The 17,573-nt window shown below is 33.7% G+C and overlaps 3 protein-coding genes across 9 annotated transcripts; 2 read left to right on the forward strand and 1 right to left on the reverse strand.

The window, feature by feature from the left end:
- Nucleotides 1-10: 10 nt before the first annotated feature.
- On the forward strand, nucleotides 11-2,498 carry LOC18605160 (uncharacterized). 6 transcript variants are annotated; one of them, XM_088804567.1, is made up of 6 exons: nucleotides 11-222; nucleotides 310-352; nucleotides 465-542; nucleotides 783-883; nucleotides 1,160-1,753; nucleotides 2,166-2,498. In XM_088804567.1, exons 1-4 carry the CDS (start codon nucleotides 93-95, stop codon nucleotides 865-867), a joined length of 336 nt encoding a protein of 111 aa, XP_088660693.1. In that variant the 5' UTR covers nucleotides 11-92; the 3' UTR covers nucleotides 868-883; nucleotides 1,160-1,753; nucleotides 2,166-2,498. The 6 variants fall into 6 exon arrangements, with proteins under 6 accessions (XP_088660693.1, XP_088660695.1, XP_088660694.1 ...); XM_088804569.1 differs by having other exon boundaries at nucleotides 1,671-1,753; XM_088804568.1 differs by having other exon boundaries at nucleotides 13-222; nucleotides 783-1,553; nucleotides 1,671-1,753.
- A 726-nt stretch (nucleotides 2,499-3,224) lies between these two features.
- LOC18605161 (membrane-anchored ubiquitin-fold protein 3-like) lies at nucleotides 3,225-5,730 on the reverse strand. Of its 2 annotated transcripts, none has more exons than XM_007038009.3 (4): nucleotides 5,576-5,730; nucleotides 5,225-5,461; nucleotides 4,214-4,384; nucleotides 3,225-3,505 (listed from the first exon to the last, which is right to left on the reverse strand). In XM_007038009.3, the coding sequence occupies exons 2-4, from the start codon at nucleotides 5,352-5,354 to the stop codon at nucleotides 3,450-3,452; spliced, it is 357 nt and encodes a 118-aa protein (XP_007038071.1). In that variant the 5' UTR covers nucleotides 5,355-5,461; nucleotides 5,576-5,730; the 3' UTR covers nucleotides 3,225-3,449. The 2 variants fall into 2 exon arrangements, with proteins under 2 accessions (XP_007038071.1, XP_007038072.1); XM_007038010.3 differs by having other exon boundaries at nucleotides 5,225-5,487; nucleotides 5,576-5,707.
- Nucleotides 5,731-5,872: 142 nt separating this feature from the next.
- On the forward strand, nucleotides 5,873-13,716 carry LOC18605162 (Pseudouridine synthase family protein). The gene is made up of 12 exons (XM_007038012.3): nucleotides 5,873-6,077; nucleotides 6,177-6,220; nucleotides 6,347-6,424; nucleotides 6,668-6,768; nucleotides 7,052-7,139; nucleotides 7,337-7,415; nucleotides 7,534-7,616; nucleotides 8,011-8,076; nucleotides 9,659-9,715; nucleotides 10,343-10,468; nucleotides 10,931-11,163; nucleotides 13,333-13,716. The coding sequence occupies exons 1-12, from the start codon at nucleotides 5,945-5,947 to the stop codon at nucleotides 13,433-13,435; spliced, it is 1,191 nt and encodes a 396-aa protein (XP_007038074.1). The 5' UTR covers nucleotides 5,873-5,944; the 3' UTR covers nucleotides 13,436-13,716.
- The last annotated feature ends 3,857 nt before the right edge of the window (nucleotides 13,717-17,573 follow it).

The following is a 17,573-nucleotide window of genomic DNA, read 5'->3' on the forward strand; positions in this document are numbered from 1 at the left end:
TTTAGGTCGAGTTCCCCCCACTCTTCGTTTTTGTCACTTTTCGAGCGTAGAATAATTCAAAAATAATCCCAGCAGAAGAACGGAAAAAAGACATGAAAAGAACGAGAGGAAAGGAAGGGGATGAAGAAGAAAAAGAGGAAGAGAAAACCAAAAAGAAGATGGGGATTGTTTGGCAAACTACAGCTCATCCTGCTCATAAAGACGATTATATTTTTCACAACGGTAGATTTAATTTAAAAAAAAAAGAAAGCAATTGATGTTAGTAAGTAAACCAAACAGAGGCTCCATCTTTTGACGTGTATTTCGCAGGCTGCGCCACGTACGACCGTGCTACTTCGAGTTCGTATCTCATGTTAGTTTCTTTCTCTTTAATTTTTCTGATTTCTGTTGTTAACAAATCTTTTAAACCCTAATTGTGCTTGTTTTCTCAGAAAGTACGATTTTTTGTGGTTGAGTTTGCGCAGGTTAATAAACGATGGGAGGGAAAAACAATCGTGGATTTGTTCACTCAAGAATTTAGAGGCCGACCAAATGATTACTCTGTAATTTTCAATACTCTTTCCTTTTCCTTTTTATTTTTTTGAGCTTAAATCCGTAATGATATCATAGCCTCAATATTTGTTGGTTAATTTGTATTAATTGATGAGTAGCTGATTGAAATGTGTTACAAGTTCCAAGCAAACTCCTTTATTGGAGTTTTTCTTGCAGTTGCTTCCTTTGCCTGTATCTATCTTTGCATATGTTTGAATATTCACCTTTTCAGTTATTTTGGAGTGTTGTAGGTTAGTGCTGTCAAATGTGGACGTATACAAGTTGATGGAGCGAATATACCTGTTTCATACAAAGTTAAACGATGTCAGAAGATAAGCCACTTTGTCCACAGGTTCATCACATTTACATTAAATGTTGCTCCCATGGAATTTCACTAGATCTCTATGATAAAAAGGCTTTTTTTTTTGGGAATAATTTTTCACCTTTTTACATTTAACGAGCAATAATTCTTTTTTGGTTATACATGCATTGATTGGAAAATCTTTTAATTTTTCAAATTTTAGTTTGACTTTTCTACAGTGTTTGTTTGCTCTGTTTAAATTAGGTTCTTTTCTTTGCTTTATGATTTTGTTTTGAAGTTATAAAACTTGTAATTGATGCTGCAAAGGTTGTAGGCAGGAACCCCCAGTGATGGCTTGGGATGTTCCAATTCTTCAAAACGAACCTGATGTACTGACGGTTTGCAAACCAGCATCTGTCCCTGTACGTCTTTGGTGAAGCGTATTTCTTTTGACATTATGAGTATGTATGGTTGTCGGGGGTGTTTCAACAATGTGCTTATTCATTGGATGATGAGAGGAGGAACCTTTCTCCACTCTTACAATGTGTTGTCTGCAACACTGTCCTGTTTTTTTGAGGCTTGTGGTGGAGACTAATTCAATTCCTAATGTTTTGTGGTCAATATCGTAACAACACAGTTTTGGGCATTCTCCAAGCAGAGCATGGGTTGGCTCCTCTGTATCGTATCCAAACCTAGCTCCTAATGGAGCAAATATTTAACTGTAAATGAAGGCTACTTTTGTACTTTCTGTATGCAAATTAAATCTGTTTTCAGTTTTCTTTCTGGTAAAGTTCTAAAAGCCGGGTTTTCTGCTTTTCCCTTGACATAATCATGCCAGCCATTCATCGACTAGATCGTCTGGTCTCGGTGCTGCTCATCGTGGCCAAAAATCCAGCTAAAGCTGACATTTTTAGGCAACATGTAAGTCTTCCATGATCTTTTCTTGTTTTTTGGTTTTTGAGTGGAAGAGAAATAAAAATAGAAGAAATTTTTGGCAGTTTTGCTTCAAAGTGGAACTTGGTGTTATAACTATGTTGGTAACAAGAAATACACGACTGGCATAATTTTCCATTAGATATGCCTACCTAAAATCCTTTTAGCAACATGGCTCTATGTTGTTGCTGTATTCAATAATTTGGTAGAATGATATCTATGGACACTAGCTGTTCTATCCTATCTATCAAAGATAAAAATGCTCTGTTTTATCAATTATCAATATGCTTGATATGGAATTTTAAGAGTCTTTACTTACCAAATCAGTATGATTCTGTGTATATTTTTGGTTTTGTAAACTGAATTTTTTTTCAATTGAATCTGAATGTGATGGTTGCAGATTGAAGCTGGACTGGTGCAGAAACAGTATGTTGCAAAGGTCATTGGAGTATTTCCGGAGTGTGAGGTGTATAACATTGTTTAAGCTAGACGATTCATGTAATTTGTATTCAAATTTGAATTTTTCTGTTTGTTCAAACTTGATTCAGTGCATAGATGATCAGATGCAAGTGCATAGCTGATCAGATGCTTAAGTCCATAGGAGCTTATTACCTTTTGATTACATTAGAAAATCTGCCAATCTGTTGGTTGACCTTTTTTGTGTCATGCTTTTTCCATAAGGAAAAGTGACAAGGAATAGCTTTTTAATATACATATTTGTATTATAACAATATAGTTCACACTGATTTATTTGAAGACTTAGATCGCCATTGATGAAATTTCCTTGACACGTTTAGCTCACGGAATGCAATAGAAAGAATAAAGTAATTATTTCGTAAATTAAATTAAAATAAAAATAATTATTATATAATTTAACTCGTAAAATAACATTGTCATAATTTTCATTAACTAAAATAATTTTATGTTAATAAAAAAATTGGTTATAGAAAGACAAAATTACCATTGATTATAATTTATTATTTTTAATTTAAAATATTAATTTTTTTGATAATTTATAATTAAACCTTTAATATGATTATTTATTTTTAAGTTTTAATTTTTTTTAATAATTTATAATTAAAACTTTAGTTTTTTTCACTTTATAATAAAATATTAGTAACTTCTAATTATGTAAAATATAATTTCTAATTTTAATTTCATTTTTTTTTTCTTTTCTTTACCCTTTTGTTGCTTGGCCACTCGAGATATGGCTGGCGCTCCATTGTGCCGATCTGGCGCTCCCCATAGCCATAGCCGCCATCCTCTGGTAGCAGCGGAGGAAGTTTAGAAAGAGAAGTGAGGTGGATGAGTAAGATAGGAAAAAAAGAAAAAAAATAAAAGGTTTTTATATGTTCGGGTTAGGTTTTATTATATATATAATAGTTAAAGGGCATTTTTGTTCAAAAACTTTGGGTCTATTCTCAGTCACGCGAGATAGCTATTACTGGGGGGGATGGTATAGCTATTCCGGCTTCTCTCAGAATGGCCATTCCAGGAGCCAAACTCAAGCATACGAGGGGGGCAGGATACCCCAACCAAAAATGCAGTTAGTATCATCACTCCATTAAAAGAACTTGTACAGATGGACTTTCCAACAAACACACAAGGGATACTCAGAGACGATGTTCCTGCTCCTAAACATTGTTACCAGCATCACAATTTTCCAACCCTAACATGTTTGCCTTCATAAAATGGAACATGAGCATACAATCTTTCTGGGTGAATCATCAATCTTCTTTTCTGTTCAGATAGAAAACCAAGCATAAGACTATAAGTCGATATATGAAATTTTAAGAAACTACAAAACAACACAGTCAATGTTATTTAGATGGTTATAACTTAGCTAAAGTTCTACTGAATACTTTAAGTAAAGGTACACTATTATTATTATACAGAGTCAGAGACAATAGACCTTCAAGACAAAATACAATCTGATGGTAACTAATGGCTTCTGGAGTTTTGTGGAATTTATCAGTGTGAATTGTAGAACGATACAAAAATGGCTAGGAGGATCTCTTGGTAATGAATAAAGGAAAAGGAAAAGATGGCCTCTGGTAGGTTGCGCATAACTCATGCAGCATGCTCATTAATGAAGTCTAAACAACAGTTCTCACTTCCACATATTCCTCCTAACACACACACATGCGCGCGCAAAAGGAATTAGTTTTTAAAATAATTAAGCAAATAATGAAACTCCTCCATCTGCGGATTACACATCACACCCATCAGAAAGGCAACATTAGACGCCCATCCAAACACTGGTTACCACTTATAAGCAATTCCAAGTAGTGGGCTTAGCTACTAATACTACAAGTGCAGATCCATGTCAAACAGTTGACATCCTGACGTCCAATTTACTGAGCAAGCTAAGCTTACATGTCAAGAAGGAAGTGATAGTGGAACAACATAATTCTACGATAAGAATCTTAAGACAAAGATAGAGAATACCTGTTTTAGTTTTTGAAAGAGATGGCTGTACTACAACATGCATTATGATAACCGCACCTGCAACTTCACCAAAGGGTACTTTACACTGACCAACAGTCTTGCTGTTCTCCAAAATTTTACCAGAGCTTATCAGTTTGACTTCATTCACTGCCTTTGGGATAATTGTCTTACCTAAGGAAGGGCAGAAAGAGCTTTGAAGAAAATTAAAACAAAATGCTTGAAACTATTAGCCTTTATGCTACCTTCTGGGTCTATAAATTGAAAAAAAAAAGGCTGAAGATTGTCGATAGATGTAGGCAACAAGACAATGGAGCAATAGCTGATGCATTCTTTAAGGATTTTAGATGATATTTCAAACAAAATCATCATCATCATCATCTTTCTCTCTGAAATCTATTTATTAATAAACAAAGTCATGATGAGAATCTTATCAATGAGTCATTTCAATAATAATCTATTCACAACAATAACATGTATTTTACACAGCCATACTAGCCTTCTCTCCGAATATATATTCATAAGAACATCTTGAAATTCTTATCAATCATTTTCACATTGATACCAAACGCATTTAACAATGACGGTAGAACAACATAGAAAGATGATGTCCTATCTTTCTTAGGCCATCCATAGCTATGTTATGAAGCTAAAGACATCATTTTGCAGCAAAAGGTCAGAACCAAAGTTCCTAAAATCATACTACTCCAAAAAACTATATTATCTTGTGTTGTGCTACAGAGTAATCATTTCTTTTGCAGTCCATGACTAACCCTATAGCTTTCTTCATTTCTCTTAACAATAAAATTAGGTTCAAACTTCAAACTGGATCACTCCTACTATTACCATATAGCAAAACATTTCTTCCATATTTAAGAGGGATTTATCCATAAATCTTTGGAAAGAAAAAACAGCATATAAATTTCAATTGCTAAACAAAACCCAACAGCTAAAACTTCATACGCAATTTGAAAAGAAATGAAACAAATAAAAAGAGGAATAGCTGAAATAAACCTTTGGGCCAATCAGAGACGATTCTTTGCTTAAGCATATCCACCGTGGATGTGGCCGAGTACCGAAACGGCCCGATATCCGAGCCGTCATAAAGCCTGAACTTTATATCCACCAAATCCTCCTCCGGCATTTCCGCTCACTTCACCTCTTCCAACCCACAACCGACCTGCTTCCACGTGTTCAATTATTCTACAAACCGATTCACCACCTTCAGCTCATCAAATCAAGTCCGGCCGCCTGAATTTCCACAAGAAAAAACCAAACTGACAATTCAAGTAAGATCAAATTTAAATACGACCCAAAAAGAAAAACAGAAATTGAGGGAATACAAACAGAGGATCAAAACTCAACCTGAAATTTTGTGTAGTAGTTGGTTAATTTGAAGCTCCCCCTTAAAGGTTTTTATTTATTTTTTAATATTTTTTCTATGGCTGTTTTTGAAAGATTGGTCTTTGGTGACCTGAAGAAGACAAACAAGCCTTGCCATCTCCCAAATAAGACTAATAAGACAAATAAGTCTTGCCCCAGCCGCTCCACCAAAACGAGGTCGTTTGGGTCGCGGTTTCGTTGCGAAAGCGGTAGAAACGTCGTTGTCTTTACTCCTTTAGTACGCCGTCGTTTAGGTCGAGTTCCCCCACTCTCGTTTTTGTCTACTTCACTACTTCTCGAGCGTAGGAAATTTCTAAAAGAATCCCAGCCGAAGAAGAGAAAAACAAAGATATGAAAAGAAAAAGAGGAAAAGAAGGAGGAGAAGAAGAAGAAAAAGAGGAAGAGAAAAACAAAAGGAAGATGGACATTGTTTGGCAAACTCCAGCTCATCCTGCTCATAAAGACGATTATATATTTCACAACGGTAAATTTAATTTTCAAAAAAAAAAAAAAAAGAAAGAATGCAATTGATGTTAATAAGTAAACCAAACAGAAGCGCAATCTTTTGACGTGAATTTTGCAGGGAAGCGCTACGTAAGACCGTACTACTTTGAGTTCGTATCTCATGTTAGTTTCTTTCTCTTTTATGTCTCTCCTTTTATTTTTCTGATTTCTGTTGTTAACAAATCTTTTAAACCCTAATTGTGCTTGTTTTCTCAGAAAGCACGGTTTTTAATGGTTGAGTTTGCGCAGGTTAATAAACGATGGGAGGGAAAAACAATCGTGGATTTGTTTACTCAAGAATTTAGAGGCCGACCTAATGATTACTATGTAATTTTCATTGCTCTTTCCCTTTCCTTTTTTTTTTTTTTTTGAGCTTAAATCCTTAATGATATCGTAGCCTCAATATTTGTTGGTTAATTTGTATTAATTGATGAGTAGGTGATTGAAATGTGTTACAAGTTTCAAGCAAACTCCTTTATTGGAGTTTTTCTTGCAGTTGCTTCCTTTGCCTGTATCTATCTTTGCATATGTTTGAATATTCACCTTTTCAGTTATTTTGGAGTGTTGTAGGTTAGTGCTGTCAAATGTGGACGTATACAAGTTGATGGAGAGAATATACCTGTTTCATACAAAGTTAAACGATGTCAGAAGATAAGCCACTTTGTACACAGGTTCATCACATTTACATTAAATGTTACTCCCATGGAATTTCACTAAATCTCTATGATAAAAGGCTTTTTTTTTTGGGAATAATTTTTCACTTTTTTACATATAACGGGCAATAATTCTGTTTTGGTTCATACATGCATTGATTGGAAAATCTTTTAATTTTTCAAAATTTAGTTTGACTTTTCTATAGTTTTTGTTTGCTCTGTTTAAATTAGGTTCTTTTCTTTGCTTTATGATTTTGTTTTGAAGTTATAAAACTTGTAATTGATGCTGCAAAGGTTGTAGGCATGAACCACCAGTGATGGCTTGGGATGTTGCAATTCTTCAAAATGAACCTGATGTACTGACGGTGTGCAAACCAGCATCTGTTCCTGTAAGTCTTTGGTGAAGTGTATTTCTTTTGACATTATGAGTATGTATGGTTGTTGGGGGTGTTTCAACAATATGCTTATTCATTGGATGGTGAGAGTAGGAACCTTTCTCCACTCTTACAATGTGTTGTCTGAAACTCTGTGTCCTTTTCATTTTGGGCTTGTGGTGGAGTCTAATTCATTTCTTAATGTTTTGTAGGTACATCCATGTGGTCAATATCGTAAAAACACAGTTTTGGGCATTCTCCAAGCAGAGCATGGGTTGTCTCCTTTGTATCGTATCCAAACCTAGTGCCTAATGGAGCAAATATTTAACTGTAAAAGAAGGCTACTTTTGTACTTTCTGTATTTCTAAAAGCAGGGTTTTCTGCTTTTCCCTTGACATAATCATGTTAGCCATTCATCGACTAGATCGTCTGGTCTCGGGACTGCTTATCGTGGCCAAAAATCCAGCTAAAGCTGACATTTTTAGGCAACATGTAAGTCTTCCTTGATCTTTTCTTGTTTTTTGTCTTTTGAGTGAAAGAAAAATAAAAATAGAAAATTTTTTTGGCAGTTTTGTTTAAAACTGTAACTTGGTGTTTATGTTGGTAACAAGAAATACACATGGCTGGCATAATTTTCTAGTAGATATGCCTGCTAAAATCTTTTTAGCAACATGGCTATATGGTGTTGTAGTATTTCATAATTTGGTAGCATGATATCTATGGACACTAGCTGTTCTATCTATCAAAGATATAATAGATCTGTTTTATCAATATGCTTGATATGGAAATTTAAGATTCTTTACCTACCAAATCAGTATGATTCTGTGTATATTTTGGTTTTGTAAACTGAATTTTTTTTATTTGAATCTGAATGTGATGGTTGCAGATTGAAGCTGGACTGGTGCAGAAACAGTATGTTGCAAAGGTCATTGGAGTATTTCCGGAGTGTGAGGTATATAATATTGTTTAAGCTAGACGATTCATGTAATTTATATTCAAATTTGAATTTTTCTGTTTGTTCAAATTTGATTAAGTGCATAGATGATCAGGTGGTGTAGTCCATAGGACTTTTTTAGTTTTTGATTACATTAGAAAATCTGCCAATCTGTTGGTTGACATTTTCTTTGTCTTGTTTTTTTCATAAGGAACAGTGACAAGGAATAGCTTTTGATATACATATTTGTATTATAACAATATAGTTTTACACTGATCTTCTTTAAGACTTAGATTGCCATCTATGGAATTTCATGACACATTTGGTTTGCGGAATGAAATAGAGGGAGAATGGAGTAGTTATTCCATAAGAATAGAATAAGGCAAGAATAACTATTATGTAGTTTGGTTCGTAGAATAAAATTGCCATTATGATATGATTCTAATTTTTGATTGACCAAAATAGCTTTGGAATAACAAAGGAATAGTTGATAGAAAGACAAAATACCCTTGATTATAATTTATGGTATTTAATTTGAAATATTAATTTTTTTGATAATTTATAATTAAAACTTTAATATGATTAATTATTTTTAATAATTAATTTTTTAATAATTTATTTAAAATATTAATAATTTATAATTAAAACTTTAGTTTTTTTTCATTTTTATAATAAAAAATTAGTAATTTATAATTTTTTAAAATATAATTTTTAATTTTAATTTTAATTTCATTTTAATTTTTTCTCTTTTTCTTCTTTTCTTTCCTCTTGTGTTGCCCGGTCACTAGAGATGCAGCTGGCGCTCCATTGCGCTGATCTGGCACTCCCCACAGCCATAGCTTCCGTCCTCTGGTAGCAGTGGAGGAAGCTTAGAGAGAGGAGTGAGGTGGATGAGGAAGGGAGAGAAAAAAAAAGAAAAAAATAAAAGGATTTTATATGTTAGGGTTAGGTTTTATTATATATAGGATAGTTAAGGGCATTTTTGTTCAAAAATTTTTGGTCTATTCTCACTCACGCGGGATAGCTATTACTGAGGGAGGGGGGGGGGGGGGGGGGGGTGGTCGGTATAGCTATTCCGGCTTCTCCTGGAATGGCCATTCCAGGAACCAAACTCAAGCATACGAGGGGGGGAGGATACCCCAACCAAAAATGCAGTCAGTATTTTGTAGACGAAGCATCTGTTTTTTTTTTTTTTTTTCTCTTTTCCAATGTCAGAACAGTTGCAACTCCTTAAAGAAAAACAAAACGAAACACACCTTGTGCATGCACTTATTGCTTTCTGCAGTATAGTGTTCTAGATCTGCTTCTAAAACCACACACCCCAACAATTTACTTGACATTTTTCAAATCAATTGCATAGCTCGAAAGATACATGCCTTGTGTGCCAAAGTAACCACTCTCATTTGCTAGGCTGCTCGTAACTGAAAAGTAATTTTAGTTGAAACCAAAATCTAGGGCATTCAATCGATTTATTAATGTTTTAGGGAGGTGTGGTGTGACAGTGAATTAACACAAGTAGTTGTTAAAATACTATTGAACTACCGTGCCATGATGTACAAAATTTTCCCATTTGACATTTGCTATGATCTTCTATTTTCAGCAAGTTGTTGATGCCAATGTAGATTACAATGCTAGAGAGGGAAGGAGCACTGCAGAGGTAAGTTTGTTTCTTCTACACCTACTTATAGGGTTATAGTTGTTGTGTGTGTTTTTCTACACCTACTTATGTGGTTATAATGAATGTAAACCATGCTTTAGAAGAGGAAGACACGAAGGAAAATGAGATCAGTTGTGGTATGAATGCACACTTTTATATTCAGTGCAAGCTGACGACATTTCACCTCACAACTTGCTCCCTTCAGTGATAAATTTGAATGTAAGACATATTTGTGGCCCAGAAAGATGGAAAAATTTTGATGCTTAATTCATGTTCCAACTAAATGCAGCCCTTTTTAGTGATTTTCTTTTAATGGCATGCAACTTTTTCCGTGAGTTTTATTTGTTCTAATATTCAGTTGAATTGAAATGTATTGGTGTTTCTCATTATTTCTATTCAAATTAAATCTCTATGCTTTGCCAGTAGTGATATTGCTTTCAACCATTGGATAAGACTGTAGGTGATCCATAAATCTTTGCTCTGCTTGTTATGTAGGGACTTTTCCTTCTCTAAGGTTAAAAGATTCATGACGTTCCCAAGGATGTTTCTTATCTGTTAGTTAATGATCAATTAGAAGAAAGTGTAAGTGGCTATGCTGAATCATAGTGCATCTTCCTTTTTATGCAGGTTGGCATCTCTAATGGTGATACAACATTGAAGGGAAAGGTTGCTTGTACTAAGTTTACCAGAATTAGTACCAATGGAATTCATAGCATTGTCTTGTGTGAACCAACCACTGGCCGAACTCATCAAGTAAGATAATGCACACTGAATATTAAGTAATTTTTTGTAACACCATTAAAGGAGATGTACATAGTTGTTCTAGTGTACAGGGGATGCTTTTAGATATCTCTTTGTTCATGCATTGTATTTTTGGGCCACTTCTAAATTTATGTTGCATGCAGTTATTTTCTATTTCATCATTTTGGCATTCTCAAGCAGCTTTTAAAGTTTAAACTTTTTTCCACAAATTTGCATCTTGGAAGGGCTCTTACATATGGGTTTCTGACAAATTAGAAATTGCTTGTACAATGCTATGGTGAACTTGTTTCGCATTTATGTGTTCTTCTGGACAAGGAATACATATACTTCCTAGTGTTAAGATTTTGTTAGTAACTCTACTAGATTCCTGCATATTTTTCTAACTTGATAGTTTTGAATTTGTTGTTTTTGATAACTGCGTAATTTTCTGACACTAAATTTCCTTGGTGGTAGATACGTGTCCATTTGCAGTGTACAGGCCATCCAATAGCCAATGACATGCTTTACCTTTCAGACAATGTTGTTGATCGCTCTACTTTGGGGATGACTGCTGATAGAGCTGCAGCTCTTTCTTGCAGCTGTCCAGTAACCAGTTGTGAGAATCATAATGAGGAATACAAGGTCTCTAGTGAAGATTTCAGCATTGATCCTATGTGTTCACACTGTCCTAATTTAGCTCCAAATGGGTAAGACACTTTTTACTTGTGATTGTAAATGTTCAATATAATTGAATTATCTTTTATTTCGTTCTCTCATTACAGCTACATCATGCTTGTCAATAGTCCGTTGAAATTTTATAATGCAGTTTTACCAAAGTCATTTTATATATTTGGTTAAAAATATTCTGACATTTGCTGCTTGATACTGGGTTTTTTATCCATGTCATGACAACATGATAGGATTCCATATATAAATTTCTCTGCTATCATTGGGTAAAGTACAAAGTGTAAATAAAGAAAAGAAGTAACAATCTATGGTTTGTAAGTCCTGCAAAGAATCTGTTGTATGGCCTGTAACTGTGTCAAAAACATTGTTCTTCAGAGCACCTCTTAATTTTTTTGTACTAACACTGGTTAGATATCCATCTACTATGCCAGGAAATCTCAACAGTGATGGTTATTGATCCTGACAATAATTTGATATTTGATAATTATACACTGTAAACATTTTTGTATATAAAACATGAAAAAAAAGAAAAAGAGAATCAGCAGCCACTTCAAACAATCTACTAGCATCAAGTGTTAAACGCATGATTGACTTTGCTTCATTTATTTATTCATTAAACTTTTATCAATTTGTTCCAACTTAGAGCAGCATAAACCTTAGTTTACATTCTATATTTTATTATGATGACAACCAATCATAATTGAAGTGATAAAAGAACAAAGAGCTGAAGAAAAATCAATGGATGGTTGTTAGGTTTACACGAACAGATTATAGTCATGTTAACTAACAAAAAGGAAAATGAGTGTTAGCCTGTTAACCACTTTAATATACTTTGTTAGCCCTTTTCTTTTCATATGTAATTTTACTTGAGAATAATGCTAAATAATGAAATCTGCTAGAAAATATGGTGATGAAATTAGTAAACATGTTTGTGGCATTGCTACTTACCTAAAATTTATGACAATAGTCTATTCTTAATTATTAAAATCACCTCATTTGATTTTCTTTCTTTTTCTTTATTCATTTTGCATCTTTTTCTGCTATAAAGATTGTTTGTCATTGTATTTTAGGAAGAGTGAAAATAAGGAAATGAGTGTGAGTCAATTAAGGTTAGAAGGTCACATATTTTCGACCATGTGAATTGCTGAATTGATTTCATAAGCAAGATGTTATAATGGTGCCTTTAGACCATTAATAGTGTAGAAGCCAGAAATTGAAGCCAAACTTCAAATAACCAGAAGTCCTTCCTAATGCTTGCTATTTCTCTAGTGCTAGTTTCTTGCGAGATGAGATTCATGCTTTAAACAGCAATAATTATTAAATTTACTAGTTATTTCATGATTTATTTTGTTCAGAGTTGATCATGTAATAACTGAATAGAAAGGTGTATCAGAAAATTTGCTTTCATAAGTTTTGCTTTGATTTCTTCTGATCACTGCCCCTACCAAAAGAAAATTCTGCATGCAAGGTCTCCTTACTAAATGCATCTATTTAGAAACAGGGTGGATACACATTTAAAGAAAAAGGTCAGATAGAAATTCCTAGCATTTTATTTACATGCTTTTGCCAGCTAGTTATGAACCAAAAAAGCAATGAAAACAAAGAAAAAAAAAGAACAGAGAAAGATGTGAAGTCGCCTATCCTTGACACATTTCTTAATCCATCATCTGTAGATTTTATATAATCTACTTAGGTAATAAATATAGCAGAAAAGAAAGATGGTGTATTTAAGTTCGAGAATGTATTTTCTTTCATTCAAATCGTTCTTTATTAGGCCGTTAAATTGTATTAGAAGGTTCTTGGTCTCAATCGAGGAGGTTAGTGCATGGCTTGGGGTCTCAACTTTGGTCGCACCTTGTTTGTTTAAATTTGAAGCAATGTTGATTTCAACGGTTTAGGGAATTTGGTTGGTTTTTACAAGCACGGTCTCCTATAGAAACATTCAAGATACAGGAGAGGATGTACTCTTTCTATTATTAAGTAGCTAAAATAAATTTAGTTAACAAAGTTATATTTGCCCGACCTTGGAAGATCATTAGCATTCTACTCTATTGATACAAAGCAAAGCGGCCTTTTTTTTTTTTTTTTTTGCTGCATTTACCTATGTCCAGTTTTGGTATTTAAGTACAGAATCTAATAGCTGCACTTTCAACTCACTCTGTCTCTGACTATTATTGTCATTATGGCAGATATAACGGGCATGAAGAGGGATTATGGCTACATTGTGTTCGGTACTCTGGACCTGGATGGGTTTATGAATGCCCATACCCGGATTGGGCATCACTCAGTTAACTGTATTCTTACTTTTTTGTCTTGTTCTGAGAAAATGCACCGCTCTTATTGTAGACACCCACTTAATAAATAAAATTAAATAAATAAATTGAACCAAAAAACACAAAAACAAAATAATAAAAATAAAAAGAAAAAAAAAACAGAAGGGATGGAAGCACGCTTGGCTTTCATTGTCAACAATATACAGAGTATTAAATGCTCCTTTGACAATCGGAATTTGAAATTATTTTCGGTGGATTTTTTTGATTTGAAGGTTACTCATTTGGAATTAATGCTGTCAAGATTATGACTGTCCAAAGATTTAGACAACTGGGTTTTATAAGAATCTTGAAATATCTGAGGCTAGGGGACTTTTGAGAAAGCTAGGAAAATCATTAAAAAAAATAAAACAGCAGAAATCAAAAAAATTAAAAAAAAATTTAAATCTCTGGTAGCTGGAACCACCATCCACAACAATCAAAATACATAAAAAAAAATATAAAACAATATAAAAAAAGGAGAAAGAGAAGGAGAAGGAGAAGGAAAGAAAGAAAGAAGAAAAAGAAAAAGAGAGAAGAAATGGCGGGGAGAGAGAAAGAGGGAGGAGAAAAAGAAAAAAAAAAGAGCAGAAAAAAAAAAAAAAAGAAGTAGCCTCTGAACGGCATCGCATAGCTGGGGAAGGAAAAGATTTTTTTTCTCTTTCCTAAACCTTGCACTTGGAGCAGATTAGTTAGACTCAAGCCGGTCCAGAGGCAAACCTTGCAGTCCAGTGGAGCCTGAATCCATATGGAGCATTGGGTTAGTTACGACCTAATAGGTAATGGACTTGTTCATTAAATAATGGTATGGGCTTGAGCTATTGAAGGTGATTTATTAATTTCTTGTTTAAGTGTTATAATAGTTTTATTATTTTTCTTGGTATTGTTTGAAATTTATGCATATGAAAAATAAAACATATGAATGCTAAAAATGAAAATCTTTAACACAATAGATAGTAGAGTTAGTAAATTAAAAGATATGCATATATATAAATATATAACAAAAAGTAGTTGAATGAACAAAGTAAAAAAAATTAATTAATTAAATGGAAGATTAGAAAGTACTTAGTTTTTTTGAAATATGTATAAAATAATTAATAAATAATAGAAATGGGTCTTAAAAAAATGAAAAGAAATAAAAAATGAGAATAAAATATAATTTGTTATAAAGGCAAGAGAAAATAAAATGTTTATATTACAAAATTCATCTAGGTATTTATAAATATATAGAATGTACAATATAATATTAAATTACAAATATTAAAAAAATCAAGCGGTTAAATTGAGTTAATCCAATAATAGAATTCCACTTAAAAAAATGGTAAAGAGTTGCCTCTTTCGGGTGAATTTTTTAGGTACGAAATTTGAGGCGGATCTTCACCGAAGCGTCGGGATAAATCCGAGCTCTATACTCCAGTACCCAATACTTCAAATAATTGTTACAAAAAAATAGTATACATAATAAAATATAAATAATAAATAATAAATAAAATAATAATAATATATATATAAATAAAGTAAAAAATCACCTTAAACTATTAAACATATAATTGCATGAATAACGAACTAATTAAATTCATAACGCGTTCATGTAGATATCATCATTTTATCCTGTCATAGCACGTCACGATTATTTTATTAATGGACGAGAGTTCCGATGATGGGATTTTCTCGAAAAGCTTGTAGAAACGAGTTCTTCCCAGGATATTCTTAGGTGAGGAAAACTTCGAGACCTCACCAAAGCGTTAGGATGATCTATGAATGATTTTTCAATAAAGGATTATCGACCTCATTGTTTAAAATTGAATAAATCATAATATCATTTTACAACTGCATCACGTGCATTCGTAAAATCGAAAAAAAGACTCAATCAACTAACATAATAAAGAATTAATTAATAAGAAAGATTAAGGAAATATAGGAATAAAATCAAGACAGACTACAATAGGATAACTTAAGATTAAATGGTATCGTTTGTGTAACGAGCATCACGGAGGTACAAACCCTTCTCTGTGCGTAACCGCACTCCCGAACCTATCTTTGAAAAACGTGGATCAGTTCTCGTTCTGTCGATAGACCTAAAACTAATTTAGGACTTTATCGATTAGAATCGGGTTAATAGGTGACCAATCACACCTAAATAAAATGGATTGGTGGCGACTCCAAGATATTTTATTTTTACCCACATCTACCGGTCGGGTTCTCGGACCCGGCACGTTACGACACTTATTCTTATAATTTGCTGAAAATTGTAGAATTCATCTCTTTGACCGGCAGGTAATTTAGGCTTTGTGGCCAAGGAAACAATGTTGTAATTAAAATGTTCAATAAATTAAATCAGTTTAATTCATGCAGTATTTTCCAAGCGTTATTCTATAGTCTCACACCATTTTGGAACAGTTTAGTTTGGAATGACTAATATTTACTCTGAACATGTTATCATAAAAATGCTGACATGTATCAAGAAGTTCATGATTTTGCAATCATGTTGAGCATGTAAAAGCTTGGTAGTGCAAATACCGGCATGTAAGAGCTGGTCATGAAATTCTACTTGAATCTGGCATTTTCAGGGAGATCTCATTGAGCAGAGAGAGATCAATCTGAGCATGTGAGGGAATTGGCAGTGCGAAATAAAAAGTTTAGATGGATGGTCTCTTTTATCATTGGCATCCGACACAACTTTTGGTTGAGCAGGTGGTGTTAAATTTGTGCACTTTTGGTAATAAAAGGACAATGAAAGTCATAGTTTCTGTGATGTCATGTAGGTAGTGTGGCAGCCATAAAATCAGATAAAAAGAAAAACTTTGTTGCATTATTTCAGGGGTGAATGGACAAGGATAATGCGTAGGCTTCGATGAACAAAGAAATGGACTGTGCCTACAAAGGCACTAAAGAGAAAGGAAAACACTGAAAACAGGGAGACTGAGTGGTGACTTCCCCGATAGAGATACACTTTTGCTTAGGTAAGGATGATCTTATCGTCTTTAACTTTGTTTTTTTTTTTTCAAAAAAAATATGCTAAAGAAAAAGAAGAGCATTTTCGTGACGTATATTTCGCTCGCTTGTCTTAAATCTTTTTCCAGCTTTTTGTAAATTGGGCATGGAATGATGGAAATGATTTAATAACTTGACGTCATGTAACGTATCAACCTTATCATCAAATAAATATTAACACATTAAGAGATTTCTTTTCTGCATGGGAAATCGCTGTGATTGACGTCCTGGGTTGGGTTGGGAGAGCTAAGCTTCAAGTAGTATCCCTTCGGCAACTGACAACCACCCCATGTATCTTATCTTGTATAAAAAGAAAATAAAGAAGCAGATATTGCCTACCATTCTTTCGTGCCATCTCAATTATTAGAATCCTTTTGTTCCTTGGGATGACTGAGACTTAGGAAAAAGGGGAGTCATAAAGAAATGTATGACGTGCTGCCTCCACTTCCAGGCAATGGAGAGAGCTATTAGCCCCCCAATCTTATCGCTCAAAACCTAAAAGAAAATTAAAGAGGCACAAACGGTATGTCTAGTGCCTTCTAATCAAAAATAATCCAGGAGATAAATATGTGCTAATTCATGTCAATCTGGATTAGTTTGATAATTAGATTTCGATGAAAGGGGAAATTATTGGAGGAAAAAAGGAGGGGAAAAAGGGTCCTCCCTGCTGATGCTGGCAATGCCAACATCTATCAAACTGCAGTTCCACTCAGTAATCCCATATCCTCCTTATCTTGTGACCTGCGAGGTTCAAAACCCTAAAGAATTAATGGAAATGCGCACGTCGTGCCCTCTTACTCCCTCTCCTTGAGTTATCATATTAAAAGAAAATCTGTCATTAGGACTTAACTTAGCTGAGGTAGGTAGCAATGTGGAAGATGAGGACAGAACACATGTATTATAAAAATTACAATTATATGAATATGGGAGCTGAAAAAATCAATGAAACAAATTCAACACAAAATGAAATCAAAGTCGTACCTATTAAGATTTAAACCTGAAAAATGAAAGATTTCAAAATATCTTCCTTATCTTTGACATGAACCTCGTCGATCATTAGCCATTATACGCTTTTATTGTAAAAAACTAAATGTGCAAAAACTGCTGTGTACTATTGTAAGCATATT

Source organism: Theobroma cacao, chromosome 3, assembly GCF_053813885.1.
Source record: "Theobroma cacao isolate CCN51 chromosome 3, ASM5381388v1, whole genome shotgun sequence".
Taxonomy (NCBI): Eukaryota; Viridiplantae; Streptophyta; class Magnoliopsida; order Malvales; family Malvaceae; genus Theobroma; species Theobroma cacao.

Coding starts and splice junctions, on each gene's coding strand:
- LOC18605160 (XM_088804567.1), top strand. CDS start 93: ATGAAAAGAACGAGAGGAAAGGAAGGGGATGAAGAAGAAAAAGAGGAA. Junction 223..309: donor CGATTATATTTTTCACAACG/GTAGATTTAATT, acceptor TGTATTTCGCAG/GCTGCGCCACGTACGACCGT. Junction 353..464: donor ACTTCGAGTTCGTATCTCAT/GTTAGTTTCTTT, acceptor GAGTTTGCGCAG/GTTAATAAACGATGGGAGGG.
- LOC18605161 (XM_007038009.3), bottom strand. CDS start 5,354: ATGCCGGAGGAGGATTTGGTGGATATAAAGTTCAGGCTTTATGACGGC. Junction 4,385..5,224: donor CGTCTCTGATTGGCCCAAAG/GTTTATTTCAGC, acceptor GCCCTTCCTTAG/GTAAGACAATTATCCCAAAG. Junction 3,506..4,213: donor TCTTTCAAAAACTAAAACAG/GTATTCTCTATC, acceptor CTATCTGAACAG/AAAAGAAGATTGATGATTCA.
- LOC18605162 (XM_007038012.3), top strand. CDS start 5,945: ATGAAAAGAAAAAGAGGAAAAGAAGGAGGAGAAGAAGAAGAAAAAGAG. Junction 6,078..6,176: donor CGATTATATATTTCACAACG/GTAAATTTAATT, acceptor TGAATTTTGCAG/GGAAGCGCTACGTAAGACCG. Junction 11,164..13,332: donor CCTAATTTAGCTCCAAATGG/GTAAGACACTTT, acceptor TCATTATGGCAG/ATATAACGGGCATGAAGAGG.